Below are 15,774 nucleotides of genomic sequence, written 5' to 3'. Positions count from 1 at the left end.
TCACTCCTCCCCCAACCCACCATCATTCCCGCTGTGTCCATCTAAATCCCTCTCTGTGGCATTATTGCAGGTGTCCTCCCATGGCCTCCTGTGCCTTGCATTCCCCTCAGGCCACCCTCTGTCCTGCTGCCAGGGTGATTTTTCTGGCATACAAATCTGCTTGTGCCCGTTCCAATCTTAAAATCCTTTGGTGGCTGTCCTTTCGTTCTGTTTGAATTAACCATTTAGCACAACATACAACACCCGTAATCTCCTGCCCCTCCAGGCCTGCTAACCCCTTTCTCTAGGTGTCCACACCAATTTGTGGTTTTGCTGTTGGACACATTTCCACCCTCTGATGCCTTTTCATATCTCCAGAATTCTCCTTTCCTTTTTTGCATCTGAGAAATGTATCCTTTAAGGTGCACCTCATTTATTGTCCTAGGGAAACTCCCATGTTTATTCCAAAGCTTAATTCAGATGCCCCATGGCCATTTATCTGCCCCTGTGACTGCTTATCACATGGCACCATCATGGTCAATTATTTGTCTAAACTCACCTTGCAGTGTTGGCTTCTTCAAGGCAGGAACCATGTTTGAATCCATGTAGCATCCCCTCCCCTAACACGCCTCATAGCACGTAGGAGACTGGAACACACTTCAGAACTTAGATCAGTGCCTGGCACAGTAGAGATTCAACTAATATTTGAATTAATGAGTAAGTAATAGGTGTACAATAAATGTTGGTTAAGTAAAAGATAGATAGGTGTACATATGGCTCTGAGCAATAGAGGAAAGGCTGATACGGCTGCACAGCTCTGAGACCCAGTTCTCGACTCCTTGGACATTTATGTATTGATCTGTCCTCTAATCCCATCTTAATATCAAGCTTATCTCCCCCAAATACTTCCAAGAAACTTTCCCCTCTGACCATGCCATATTATTCACTTCACACCTTGAATTCACTTTCATACTTAGATGAGTAACTTAGCTCCTCTTCTTGGAGTGCTTTCCTACCATTGTCCAATTCTGCCTCTGAAAATCGTACCTATTCTTCTTGGCCTAGCCTAAAAGTCTCTTCCTCCTGGAAACCTTTTCTGGTTTTTCACAGTTTGAATTCATTCTAACCCCATTTTTACTTTTACAAAATTTGAAATCTCTCTTAATTTCCCTCTCCTATTTTGTAATAGTTGCTACCTGTTTATCTCAACTGGACTGTAAGCTGCTTGAGGGCAGGGATCCTATTTTGCTTACAAGGCAAGACCTCACACATAGTAACTGTTGAGTGAAGTTTGTTGGATTGAATTAATGATGTTCAATTATTGATGCTTTGGGTGCCCTGGAGGTTTTCAGTAAGTAATTCAATGAGATTCCTCAAATTTCTAAACATAAAATATTTTTGTATTTTTCTATACTCATTGTTTAACAAATGCTTATGTGTCTATGCCACATGTTTATTATATGTGGGCAATATGCATTATGCTAAGCTCTAAGGATGGCTCCTCAGAAAAATGGCCATTGTATCCAGCCTGGAAAATGTAGTTCAGTAGGAAAATCATGCTAATCATACAACGGCTATTTATTAAGTGCTCACTTTAGTACCAGGTACTGGAGATATGACAGTGAGCCAAAAGAGAAAAGTTCCCTTGTCCATTGGAATATGCTGTCCAGTTGGAGAGACAGGTAAATGAACCAAACATACTAACAAATGCAATCTTCAGTTAACCCATGCTAAGTACCCTGTGCCATGAGAACTGACAGCAAGTTGACCAAGACCTGGAGGTCAGGGAGGCTATCTTACAGTTGAGCATCGGCTAATCAGGTTAGCAGGGAGAGAGGAGAATATCTAGCGTCACTACCCCAGAGAGAGCAAGTGGGGATTGTGGGAGATAGGGCCAGGATTAATTAATACATTATAATTGCATACCAAATGCTCTTTTTAGAATTCTTCATTCTGTTGGTATATATCAGAAATAAATGTTTCCTTCAAAATGTTTTCTTTTTAACACAGTTTAACTTCTCTCTTTCAGTGTCTGTGGCATTAGAATAAGAGTTGTGGTAAACAGTAAAAACATGTTCACCTATTGGATGGGCATGGTGGCTCACGCCTGTAATCCCAGCACTTTGAGAGGCCGAGGTGGGAGGATCATTTGAGGTCAGGAGTTCGAGACCAGCCTAGCCAACATGGTGAAACCCCATCTTTACTAAAACTACAAAACTTAGCTGGGCATGGTGGCATGTGCCTGTAATCCCAGCTACTCAGGAGGCTGAGGCAGGAGAATCACTTGAACCCAAGAGGCAGAGGTTGCAGTGAGGCGAGATGGTGCTGCCTGGCCGACAGAACAAGACTCCATCTCAGAAAAAAAATAAGATCACATATTAATTCTATATCATATTTAAGTTCAGCCCACTTTTCTAAAAGTAACATAAATGACTTTTCATGAGAGAAATTTTAGTATAAAGGCAGGTGGAGGACCTTTTAAAAATATGTGGCATTTCTAATAGTCATTTAATCACGGGCCTGAGGAAAACCTGAGAATAGAAAGGGCCCACTGAATTTAAACACTGGTCACATTCATATTTTTATTTGGTCATGGGTAGTGCATTTATATTAAAATAACATCTAGAGTAACCTGAATAATCATAAGAACTTGTATTTGATACAACCTAGTGTAAGAAGAAAGCAATACCAAGAATTATTTTTAAATTATCTTTTATATGATTCTGCGTAGGAAAATTCTGATATTTAATAAATGTGGAATTATTTCTAGGTTAATCTTCAACAAATGTACTAAACTGAGTTGTTAAAGCATGTATTACGTTTAATGCTTTGCACAATGTGTAGATAATCATTTAATCATTAACCTAATTAAAATATAGGTTAATGATTATGTAACAAATGGATTTAGAAAGAGAACATATTCGTACATAATAATTTCTTAAAATCTTGACATAAAATATCTAATCTTGCTAGATGAGTAATGTCCTACAAGAGAGATTTCATTGGTCTGTGAAATAGTCATTTGTTCTCATTCTTCTCAGTATGAAACAGCCTCTCTTACATAGAGCACAAGAGAGCACAAGTGGACTCACATTTTATTCTATTGTCTTTGGCCTAAGCAACTGAGTGAATAATTCTGCCAGTTTTGAGATTGAGAAGATATGAGAAGGAACACCTTTTTTTGTTTTTGTTTTTTTCAGAGAAAGGTTGATATTAAGAAACCTAACTCTGGTTTTCAGAGATCTAAGGCTGGAGGTAGACTTTTGGGAGTCATGATCATATGGGTGGGAAGGTCGTGAGGGTAGCTATACTGGAGCCTCTTTTGGCTACAGAGTGTGTTTAAATAGTGGAGCAGAAGATCATAGGAAAGCGACAGCTAGCCCATGCCAACATTTAGAATTTGTAAGAATGAGAGGAGGAGAGTCAAGCAAAAGAGAAAAGAGGAAAACCAGAAGAATGTCTTGGCTGCTGAGTAAAGAAGCTGTTCAACGACGGAGTGATAAGTTATGTCAGCTGTTGCTGAGAATTTGAGAAAGTTGAGGACTGAGAATTGACCATTAGATTTGAAAACATGGAGGCTATTGATGACTGTGACGAGGGTGGTTTCATCAGAGGAGTGTGGACACCAACTACATTGGATTCTAGAGAAAATGGAATGTGAGAAAGCATGGATGTAGGTAGAATTAATTTCTGCCCTCTAAAATTTAAATGTGTTGTACATTATGTATTTAAATAGCAATGCTAATATAACAAGGAACATTCATAAACAATTAGAGTATTAAAGTATTAAAGAGTATTAAAGTATATTATTATGACTGTACTTCTTGTAAGTACCCACATGCTTCATATTTAGTCCAAGAAAACCATTCCACTTTATATCTACTTATATTATAAAACGTTCTATTGGGCTTAAATAAATGGAAAATCTCCTATTTAAGAAGTTGGTGCTAATTCATCTTATTACATCCTCTGGGCTGGGTGGAGGGAATATATATACACACATACATACATATATATGTGTATATATATATCTATTATCATCTGATATGTATGTGTATATATATATCAGATGATAATCTTACATCATCCTGAGTAGGACAGGTCAGACATACCTGTGTTTAAATCCTGACTTTTCTCTTTACTATCTATGTGACCCCAGCTAGTTACCTAATTTTCTAAGCCTATTTTCTCAAAGACAAAATGTGGACAGTAATAACATGAGGATAAATTAAGATAATATGTCTTAATTATTTAGCATGATGCTAGGCGAATAGTAAGGACTCTGTAAATGGGTGCAAATTTGCATTGCTGTGATTACTGTCTTGTTTTTGAATGGGGTATAACTTAAATGCTATGCAATTTGGTAAACAGAAGATAGGTCTTCTAATGAGCTGCCTGAGAGTAAGCCATACCTTCTAAGCCATAGTTTTTTATTTGTATTACTCTGTACATGTTTATTTCTTTCTTTGTTTGTTTCCTTGCCTTTAGTAAAGTTACATAAGTATAGTAGGTAAGACTGCTGGCTCTGTAGATTTGTAATCTTAATCCCCTGGAATGACCTGGATAGTCCAGCTCTATCTTCCCATCCTTTCAAGTCTAATCAGCACTGCTAGTGATGAGAGCTAACTCATGTATTGACTGCTTCCTAAGTACTGAGCACCATTCTAAATATTTTGTAGCTGTTAACTGATTTAAACCTCGTAGCCCTAGGTAATACGCACCATTATTACCTCCATTTGCCCAGATGAGGAAACTGAGGCATAGAGAGGTTAAAGTAACTTGCCCAAAAATGACACGGTTGGTAAACAGTGAAGCTGGGATTCAATCAGGCAGGCTGGTCACATAATTTTCACTCTTAACATCTTCATCCTAATTCCACTTGGGATGATAAGACTGCATTAAGTTATCACAGCTTTCCTGTGGTGCAGATAGTAAAGTGGGACCAGTATCCTCCCCCTGCAGTTCATGAGTGGCTGATGATTTGTGTTGGGGGTCAAGGTGTTAGATCCCACCTCCAGTCACCAGGGGGTGCCATTCAAGTAGGTTTATGAAAACACTGGAAACCAGAGTGATGGTATTCTCTTGATGAACTATAAATGTTAGTCATTAAGATGCAAGGTTTTGAGGGTCAGGTTCTTTGGTGTTTATACCCTAAGAAGAAAGAGTCATCGTCTAAAAAGTTTTCATATACTTAGCAAGAAAGCTAAATTAAGCTCTGCACTGGGTAAAATTATAAACATGCTCTCTGCTCCAGATGAGTAAGTATATATAAATAGAACAATTGGTACACATGGCCTTAATGGTATAGCTTCCTTGTTTTCTGTGTGATGTAAATCACCAAATGTGAACATTTCCACCTGATAAACTGTCAGTCTCAGAAGAGCATATTCAATACACTTTACACAACAACCAAGATTGCCCTTTTCTTGAGCATGATGTTTTTCTTTCCACATCCAGCAGTTAGTACTAAGGCTAAAACCCTTAGTTACAGAACAAAGTGGCTTAGCAGTAATCGAGACTGTGTGAGGCTAAGGGAAGAATAATGAACATTCCCTGCAAGCTTCCTGCCTAGATGCAGGTGCAGGAATCAGGAGGTCATGAATAATGCATGACATGCAGATTAGGTGGTGGTTTCTCCTACTGAGGTTTTGACTTTGCTACCTGCCTGGCTTCTATATGTAGAAAGAAGTAGAAGAAGATGGCAAAAAGTGTCACAGTTTAAAGACTGAGCTCACAAAACATGCCATATCCTTTTGAAGAAATACAGTTTAGGGGTTTGGTGAAGTGCAAAGCTTATGGTCTCCTTTATCAGATGGAGTATGTGCCAAGTTATCAATGTACTTAAAAAATAAAGCTTTCTTGATTTACCTTTTTAATTTAAGAAACCTTATAATTATTTGTTCATACACTCACAATCAGGACTTCTTTTCCAAAGGCTTTCCTAAGGAATTCTTTTCCTCAGACTGCTAAACCATTATAGAAATTCTTCATTTATAGTATTTGATCTATGGATCAGTGAAATTTTCCTAAAAGATACAAATACCTAGAGAATGTTGTAATTATGGATTAAACAGACCCTATTTTTCTCCACTAATGTATGCAATCAACAGCATCAATAAGAGAATACTTCTGTCATTAAACTTCACCCGGTGGAATTTTCATGATGAAGTAGTTTCTTTGTACTCTGAGGGTTAAGGAGGGGACAGTAAAAAAGGTAAATGTCTAAAGGATAGAGAACAAATTAAAGAACTGTGAGTATTTGGGACTGATTAAACTTTAATTGAAAAGGACTCTGATACGCCAGTGAGGATATAGGGAAAGTTCAGGAGAATTTCCTGCATTTCCTCTTAGGTCAGGGGGCTTTAACTGGGGAGAAGTTTTTTGGCTCAGATATCCATTTTAAGGATTGTATTTCAAGCAGACAGAAATAAAAAACAAAAGAATAAAAGAGGAAAAAATTACTCTTGCTACCTTTCGTATAATTTTTATGTACTTTTATTGCATTTCCCCCCTCTTTGTCCAATTTGGGATACTGGATTATGAACTGGCTTTCATTTCTAGCTGAGTCTGTCATTTCCACTAGGCCCCAGTTTGGCTGGATGCCAAGACCAACAGGTGATCCTTGTAGCTGCGAAACAGCAGGAAGTGGGCCGTGCTTGAATGAGACAGTTCACCAGAGGGGCTGTCTGGCCTCTCTCCATCTTTCTGCATAATTAACACCCCCTCCCCCATGCGGAGCAGAAAATCTGTGCTGAGCAGCTCAGCTGCAGCAGCCATTGAGAAGCACCGTGAGGAAAAGAATGTTAATAAGGGATGTTGGAAGAAATAAGCCTTCAGAGTGCAAAGTGCGGTCTGGCTCTGGGTTTAGGGAAAGACTGCGGTTGGCCCTTAGGCGGGGCTGGAACTGCATTATCTGTTCTGGAATGATTTTCACTTGCTGAATAACTACAGAGAACTGGATTTCTTAACAAATCTTGGAGCTGTTGGTGCTAACTGGACTTTAAGACCAGTTTTATATACCCATTTGTTTTCCTTGTAAATAAAAGCAATGTATGAAGTGTAAAGGGTGAAGGTAATATAAGCTAAGACTGCTTAGATCTCACAAATCCTGGTAAAGATAGACCAAAACAGGAAGCTGGCAGCCGGAAGTAGGGCATATTGTTTTCCCAGTTAGTGACCCACTAAGAAGTGGAGGTTTACTAGCTAGGCTTTGATTGGAAGATAACGGCAGTTCCCGGAAGCTTTAAGCTATTTCCGGTGGGTAAGTCCGACCCTGGAAGCTTGTAAAGCAATATATTCTTCACTTCTCCTTTATCCGGCTAAAGTTTTGAATTGGCTTTACCTTCTTCAAAGGCCAGTGGCAGCACATCACTTCCAGAAGGTACTTCTCCTAGGAGTACCTGTTCACTCTTCCCTCCTCCCCTGTGCCCGCAGATTCTGTTACCGCACATTTGAATCAAGTTATCTTGCTCCCTAGAGTTTTAAATGTAGTAGACTGAAGAAGGGGTCACTTAGATGCCTCTTTGGGCCCACCCTCATGGCAATAAGTACAAAGAGGGCTCACTGAAGGCAGCACCATACCTTAGGTAACCTTTACCCACTCTTGTACCTGGCGAGGGATAGTTGGACGGAATGAGTGCATCAGTCCTGCCTCTGGGAGTCTTCAGTGTCTTGAGAGTGGTTAAGAAGGAAAAAAGGACCACAGATTTGCAGGCATAGGAATTGAATTGCATCGTTTACTAAGAGGGGATCAAGTTCTGGGGATTTTATATTAAGCATTTCTAAAAGAGATTATTTATAAAACAGATGCCATTTTTTAAATTTGCAATTGGGAATGTGCTTTTTTCAATGACTGGATTGTTCTCATCTGTCTACAGGGTACATCCGTCCCCAGTATCAAGGGTCCGGGGAAATCGAATGAATAATCAAAAGTTTGCTTGGTGAGTATAGTCTAATATGAGTAACTGTAGGTCTTATGGGAAATTTTAATAGGGCTTGTGTTAAAATTAAGAGAATTATTCCTATTTCTCTATATAGACTACATTTCTACTAACTGGACTATGTGGTCTTCCTTTCCTCTGGACAGCTCTAAATAAAAATTGATAAAGTTCCTTTCCAGCCAAAACTCTTCATTCACCAAAAACCCTGAATGTAACATTTTTTTTAACAGATATGATCTAAGTTCCCATTAAAGAGTATTTTCCTTTTTTCAAAGATATATAGACACAGATATTTGTCAGATACCAACTTCAACTTCTCAGGAAGATTTTCACAGTCAATGAATCTGTTACATTAGTTTTGGGGATTACAGCCTCAATGGTTTTTTTTCCTTGCCTTAGCCTTAAACATCCAGCGTTTTTTTTTTTTTTTTAATTTGGGGACTACTAAGATCTTCCTTAACTGATGAGTTCTCAGACAAAACTACAGATGGAATTTTGCTGAAACAACCTGAAAAGTTATTTCAACCACAAAACATTGATTATTGATTCTTTAGAGAAGCAGTTTAAAGTGCTTCACAAATATTTGATGTGAAACAACAAAAAAAGTAGGTTCAAAATCTGTATTTGTTTATATTGCTCCATTTGACAAAATTAACCTTTTCACACATAATGTATTGTTAAGAAAAAAGAAAGATAAAAAAATGAACTGTAGCTATATTAGTTTAAAGATGAATGGAAATTCCGTTTTACTTCATTGAATTATACTTACAATGAGATTTTGATTAAAACTATGGCTTTTTTTTTTTAAGTATGGGAAGATGATTACCAAAGATTGAGCTTCCAAATTAATTTTATTCCTAAATCAGGATTATTTTTAGACACAAAATAATGACACTTTGAATTTGAATCATGCGTAATCAGCTCACCTCCCTTCCCCCATTAAATCTAATTAACTCTCACAATAGCTTGGTGATGTTGTTAAATATTGTGCTTTTCTTTTTCACAGAGCGGGAAATGGGGCACAGAGGATACTGTCATTTGCTTACACCCTGCCTCAGAGCCGGGCATCCTTCCTGGTCTCTTACCATTGCTAAAGCATATTATCCCCTGTTCGACCTGGAAAGCTAAGGGTTAATAATCTAATGGTCACTACATAAAAGGAAAAGGAGAAATCGGGTCTGTTCTTGACTCTTGACTTATCTCACACCACGAGCTAATGGGTAGAGTACAGAATTGTCAAGTATGAGATCCAGTTTCTGCAACATGGTTCTCAATGGCTAAATGTGAAACATGGAGTAAATTAACGAAGTTTCTTTTCTTGACTTTTCCTCTCTGAAGTATTGAAGTAGTGATGTTCCTGCATAATTCATAGCATGTTATTTGTTTAGTAAGTGTAAACCACTTGTATCTCCAGAGAAGTAATCCATGAAAAACAAAAGTGATGTTTACTACCAGCCTTGAGAAAATTCAACTTTTATTTATTCAGCAACATTTATTTACAGTCCCAGGCACTATAAGCAGCACTAGATTAGAAAGATAAATAAAGCATAGTTTCTATCCTAAAGGGTCTACCTGTCTTACCAGGCAGATGTGTGTATGTGTGTGTGTGTGTAATGTCACACACACACATATATATGATATCACACAAGCACATAATATGCAATGTGGGAAATGCTCTAAGGAGATATATTTATAATATAATGTTTAGAAGGAGAAGTTAGCAGCTTTATTTAAGATGAATTTGAGAGTTTATACCCGGGAATGGGGGGAATATAAAGGAAAACAAGGCTGTCAGAAAATCCATCCCAAAGAAGAAAGCTTTTGAGCAAAGACCTAGAATTAGTAAGGAAAGCAGGGTTGAGCTAGTGCTTCCTTTATAGATTGATGCACACATAGAAAGACCTGGAGATATTTCTAAATTGACTCTAGTAGGAGCATACATGGATTTAATACATGTACTTTATTTGGTCATGAGCTAGCTAAGATTTCTATGATATATACTACCTTGAATCTTCCTTAGGTAAATACTGTGAGTCTAGTATATGGAAATAAATCACCTGGCCAGGAAGAAGCCCCATGAATCACCCAGCCTCTACTTCTAGTAAAGTGATAAACACTTGTTATTTCTTTGTGAAATATTGGCCCAGAAAATTCAGAAAGTTTGAACACTCATGCTGGCAGTGAAGAGGAAGGGAAAGTGATAGTCACTCTCCTCTATCTATCAACTGAGTAATTTGTAGGATTAGATGTCAAGTTCAACAACTAGCTTGGCTCTGGCTTGGGTTCAACCCACACACACCATATTTGAGAATTAGGAACACTGATTTTTGTGAAGGTGGCTTAGTAAATACCCCAATCAGTTAAAAAAAAAATAGTGTTAATCAGATCAGTAATTAAAGTTCAGGGAAAGAAGAAAAGCCTCCAACTTAACACTATTAAGGTATGTATAGGTAAGGTATGAAAATCAGTAGGTTGGGAAAGCCTGTTGCTGTTGTTGAGCTCCCAAACCAATGTTCATTATTGAGTTAAGATGGTTTAAATTTTTAAGTAGCATTTTTCTTTGCATAATATTATAAGAGGTGGCATCCGCTGGCCTCATTCATGTGGCAGCATTTCCTCTGGAGCTGAAGAAAAAGAATATCTGTGTAAGGCAAACAAAATCTGCCGGAATTGAAAGTGTGGCAACATTGTACATACCCAGGGAGGAGATGAGAGCACCAGGGCCTAAGAGTTCCAATGGCATGTGTTAGCATGGAGCCAGGCTTGCTGCACTGTCTGCTAACTCGAAGGGATTATAGAATGGCAATAAGAACTTCTTGCAGGGTCTGTGAGCACCCCAATGACAAATACCAGATCATTGTACAACTCATTTGCTATTGAGTTAATTAAAGGTAGCAAGCCAGGCCAGACATAAACTCTGTTTATCAGAAAGTCTGTCCCCTCAGTACTACCACACACTAGGAATATTTACTGATTTGAAGATTGATGAAGACTTTGGGGTTCAGCCGTGTGAATTTCATTCTCTATTTCATCAGACTGCTCCTTTTTCCTTCACCCTTGGCCCTAAATGGAGGTGACCATGCCTTCCTTTCTCCAGTGACTGTGGTAGGGAAGTAAAAAACTCTTTTCCTTCTACCCATCTTAGGTTGATTGGCTGGGGCCCTGTAAATTAGACTGACAAAAGACAGATTAACAAAGAAAAATGAGCAGAAGTGTATTAACATGCGTATTTACATACACATGGGAATGAGTAACTCAGAGGGGTGATTAGAGCTTAGACTTTTATAGCATCTTAACAAGCAGTTTTTTAGAGAAGTGAAAAAGACAAAGGAGAAGGATTTTGAGCTTCTAGAGGGTACAATCGTGCAATCATAGGGAGGTAAATACGTGGGAGAAACTAATGGGAGATAAGGGATGGTGAGATGTGTTGTGCAGATTCCTCTGATGCCATCTGAGTTGATAAAGGAGAGCTGTCTTCAGTGATTAAGAATGGCCTTGCCCTTCCTGGTAGAAAGAGGGAGAGACTTTTTCTTGTGTCTCCGACTTTTTCATTGCCTATAGCTCATAATAATTCTTATGCCAAAGTGGCAAATTTTGGAGTGGCATATTCTACTACACTTCACATTATAAACCATATTTAGAATACTTGCCACTCATTCTTGCATACAATAATACCAGAAAAAAAAACTATTTTTCTCCATTTGAGGCAAATTTGGAAAACTTATTAGATAACTGAATGTGAAGATAGAATTTTCTTCTTGGCAGGTCTTTTTAATTGAAACGAGTATATTCTGATATCAAATCCACAGGAGAGTGGCTGTTTCCAGGTCATATTCAGCTGTTCTATTCCTAAATATATAACAGAAATCTGGAAGCTACCTTTTGGTGTGTCTGTGTAGCTGGCATAGGACAGGGAGGTGTTTGGTGGGAAATATCTGTGAACCAAATATTTAAGTTGACTTAAGTTTCCAGAAATTTCTAGAATCTGTGTTCATATTCTAAAGACATGCACATTTATATATGCTCATCTTTAGATTTTCACTTTACTTTTCACTCCATCCTGCTCCATTTCTAAGGTTTTAAAGGACCTGGGCATGTGTTGTTGCTTGACAATGGTGGTGGTGGTGATTGTGCTGTTTACCTAAAACATGTATCAAGGGCCGTTATGTAATAGTGGTAGTGGGAGTCACATAATACAAACTTTATGAGGCATTTATTGATAACATAGGAAATAAAGCATTATTAATAGTAATCACTGGCCAGGTGTGGTGGCTCACACCTGTGATCCCAGTACTTTGGGAGGCCAAAGCTGAAGAATCGCCTGAGCCCAGGAGTTTAAGACCAGCCGGGCAACATAGTGAGACTCCATCTCACTGTTTTTTATTTACTTTTTTAAATTAGCCAGGCGTGGTGGTACCTATAGTTCTAGCTACTCAGCAGGCTGAGGCAGGAGCCTTGAGACTAGGAATTCAAGGCTGTAGTGAGGTATGATTGTGCCACCACACTCTAGCCTGGGCCACAGAGTGAGACTCTGTATCTGAAAAAACTATGTATGAATCATCATTAGTAAAATAAATTTTGTAGTTTTCTTTAACCAATTGGATGCTGCCACTACCAGTCTCAATTATGATTTATTTCTTACCAGTGTGCCTAAGATTTTATGTGGCTATATACACAAAAAGGCTCCAGTGTTAATGGAGTCTCTACGCAAAATATGATGCACTCTGAGTATGAATCATATTTCACATTTGGCTGTGAAAAAGTTCGTGTCACAAATTTTTGTGGAGGGCAGGAAGAGTCTTTTCACACTTTAATGTTTTCGTGTGGATATATAGCGCTACAGTGAACTTAAATATTTATATTCATACAGTTGCAAATGTTAGACATGACTTCATGGAATCTTTTTGAGGGATATAACCAGGAGAGTTTTGTCATAAAAGTAAGAACATTCTTTCTTGCTTAAACTTTTTTCCTTAACAGAGGAAGGCACTGAAGTTATTTATATTGGAAACCTATCAGAAATCTTACGTAGAACAGCCTTTTAAAGAAGGATAGAGCATTTCCAAATTATGAACATCAAGGCTATGAAGGAAATGCAAGCATCATCAAGTGCACGTTAACCTCCTTACCTTACAAATGAGGCCCGAGACAAAAATGTTACATGCCGAACCTGGGCATAAATCTAAGCCTCTCTGTGCCTGTTCATCCAGGCCTCTGCATGCCTATCCAGTAGTCTTTCCACGATGCGACAGTTGGCCACCTGTGCGGAGAGCAAGAGAAATGCTAAAGATGAAATAGGATGAATGTTTAATTCATTACAAGCTAAGCAGAAGGCTTTTGCCTGGGAATTCCCATTAGATTGATGGGGTGGGAGAGCGAGGAGAAATAGGAGAAGCTTAATGAAAACATTGCTGCTTACACCAGTGTGTGGCACTTATTCCCTGCCAAAATGTTTACTCATCATCTTGCAGATCGTTGCATGCTCATTATTTATAGATAATATTGATTTTGTTATTTTAATTACCAGAGTATTTCACTGCCTTGCTTCTTGACTTACAGAGCAAAAACTGTATTATGCATGGACTTTAATATGTGGAAATTCCAGTTTACAGAATGCAAAGCCTTCACGGTCTTTTTAAGCCATGTGTGTTGGCAAATAAGTTACAAGAGGTTGTCTTTACGTTTGGTTTGGTAGCACATTCTCTCCAAAGTTTGACAAGAGATTTGGAATATGGGCCATAGTTGGTGTAATCACTAACCTGCTGGCAAGTTTTCTGTGTATGTACCGAATTACAATAAAAAGAAGTGCCTGCAGGGTGACGTTACATTTTACATCCCTCCAAATTCACATCTTTTCTTTGTTATAATGTAGTATTACCTATTAATTTCTTTAATGACTTCACCTCCTCAAATTTAGCTTGACGACACATATATATATACTTCAGACTTATAGTCTGTCTTCCAAAGTGACCATATGAAAGAACCTTGGCCTAATTTTCTTAATTTCTCCATCACCCAGAATTTCAGCAGGAGAGCTTCATGATAAAAGTGGTTTCTATATTCCTGTTGGTATCAGCTGATTTTGTCTCTAGTATTTCGTTAGTAACAGTAAAGATGATTTAAGGGAAAAAAATAATAAAGTAGATAATTTTCTGTAATTATTTATTATAGGAGAATTAAGGCTACAAGATCATGCTGAGGCCATAAAGGTTAGCACTTCTGAGACATTTTTATATTAAAAATCTGGAAATATGTTATCAACCTGTAGCTCAGAACCATATTAATATCATACTAAAAGCCTAACATGTGAACCCATAAAGACATGTCATTGTACTGTTGATTCCTGGAATCTTCCCAGTACTGTATCCAAGTGTGGTGCTATCATGTAATAAAACATCTCCATCATATTAACTGATTATCCCATGAGCAGGCAATATTGTTCACAATTCCAAACAACTTTGTAATTCTGGGATTTGTAGTCTGTTGTCTATTTTTGTTCTTAGGGTGGTTTTGTACAGCAGAGGAAATTTAAAATTCACACAGTCTGAAATCACGATTTACTCTGGCAAAGCTGCTTAAACTACTGCTTCTTACGGAGTTTTAAATTGTGTGATATGGGTTATTCTCCATCCCAAACCTCTCCCCTTTAAAGTTGTTCATATGTAGAACTTTAAAATAGCTGGGTATAGTAGGCTGGTTCCTGTAATCCCAGAAACTCGGAGACTGAGGCAAGAGGATCCCTTGAGCCCAGAAGTTCAAGACCAGCCCAGGCAACAGAGCAGGACCAACCGCTGGCTCTTAAAAGAAAAAAAATTTATTAAAACTTAAAATAATGATCACGTCATAATAAAACATGAAGAAGGGAATGTGGAGAGTCATAAATGAAAACTATATGTATCTATGATAATGCTAGTTTAACCAGTCATGTTATAATTAACATATCGACTTGAAGAAGGATTTTATTTTATATATAAAGAGAGAAGGTACATCCTTTCTTCATCTTTCATAGTATTTTTCAGTGGATATATTTGGGCTAAAAAAATTGGCTATCAATTATAAACCATAGTTGTCTTCTAAATATGTATTTGAAAGAATAATGACTAAAATTGGAACCCAATCAAAAATCTGAATGTGTTCATGCATATGCTGGAAGTACTGCTCAGGATAATAAATCTTAAGGAGTTCCCTGCAGGAATGCTCTGCGTGCCAGCAGTTTTGTTCTGGTTTTCATCTGCTGGTCATCTTTGCAATGTCATCTTTCTAGCTACGGAGATTTCTCCGTATACATATGGACAGTGAACTAGTAATTTTAAAATCAAACGTATTCTCACTTCAATATAATTTTTCTCAGTCAACCACCAGATTTTCATAAAATTTCTTAGTAATTTCCCTGAAACTAGCTATTTATTACATTTTTGGTGTAGTACTAGATTTGCCTAAAGTAAGACCAGTATCTTAATAATATATTTCTTTTAATCAGTTTTAAGAGAGCAACAGATAGTGTGCAGCGTATTTGTAAAAAAAATTCAAACCAACTCAGTATCCCACAGGTTTTGTCACAGCTATTATACGTAAGCCCTCAGCTAACTAGCAGCTAGGGGGCTGAAGACCCTGCTGGAATCCACTGTCTACTTGTAGCCGTTATCTCTATCTAAATATTCATTTAGTTTAGTCTCTTTTGTCAGATATAGTTCTTTTTTTTTTGTATAAATTTATGAGATAGGAGTAATTTTGTTACATGCATAGATTGTGTAGGTGAAGTCAGGGCTTTTAGAGTATCCATCACTCAAATAACGTATGCTGTATAGATGGGGTTCCTTAGTTGGAAGTGATGGAAACTAACTGAATCTGGCTG

At 37.8% G+C, this 15,774-nt stretch overlaps 1 protein-coding gene across 5 annotated transcripts in view; it reads left to right on the top strand.

The window, feature by feature from the left end:
• Positions 1-15,774, top strand: part of KLF12 (KLF transcription factor 12) — a 462,415-nt gene that overhangs the window by 366,805 nt on the left and 79,836 nt on the right. For all 5 annotated transcript variants that reach the window (XM_064369123.1, XM_012442844.2, XM_012442847.2 and 2 more), the window contains one exon: positions 7,857-7,919. In XM_064369123.1, coding sequence (XP_064225193.1) covers positions 7,857-7,919 — 63 coding nt within the window. The remainder of the gene's footprint in view (positions 1-7,856; positions 7,920-15,774) is intronic.

Source organism: Aotus nancymaae, unplaced genomic scaffold (genome assembly GCF_030222135.1).
Source record: "Aotus nancymaae isolate 86718 unplaced genomic scaffold, 86718_ANA_hifiasm-v0.15.2.pri h1tg000088l, whole genome shotgun sequence".
Taxonomy (NCBI): Eukaryota; Metazoa; Chordata; class Mammalia; order Primates; family Aotidae; genus Aotus; species Aotus nancymaae.
This window is presented reverse-complemented; position numbering and strand designations above follow the sequence as displayed.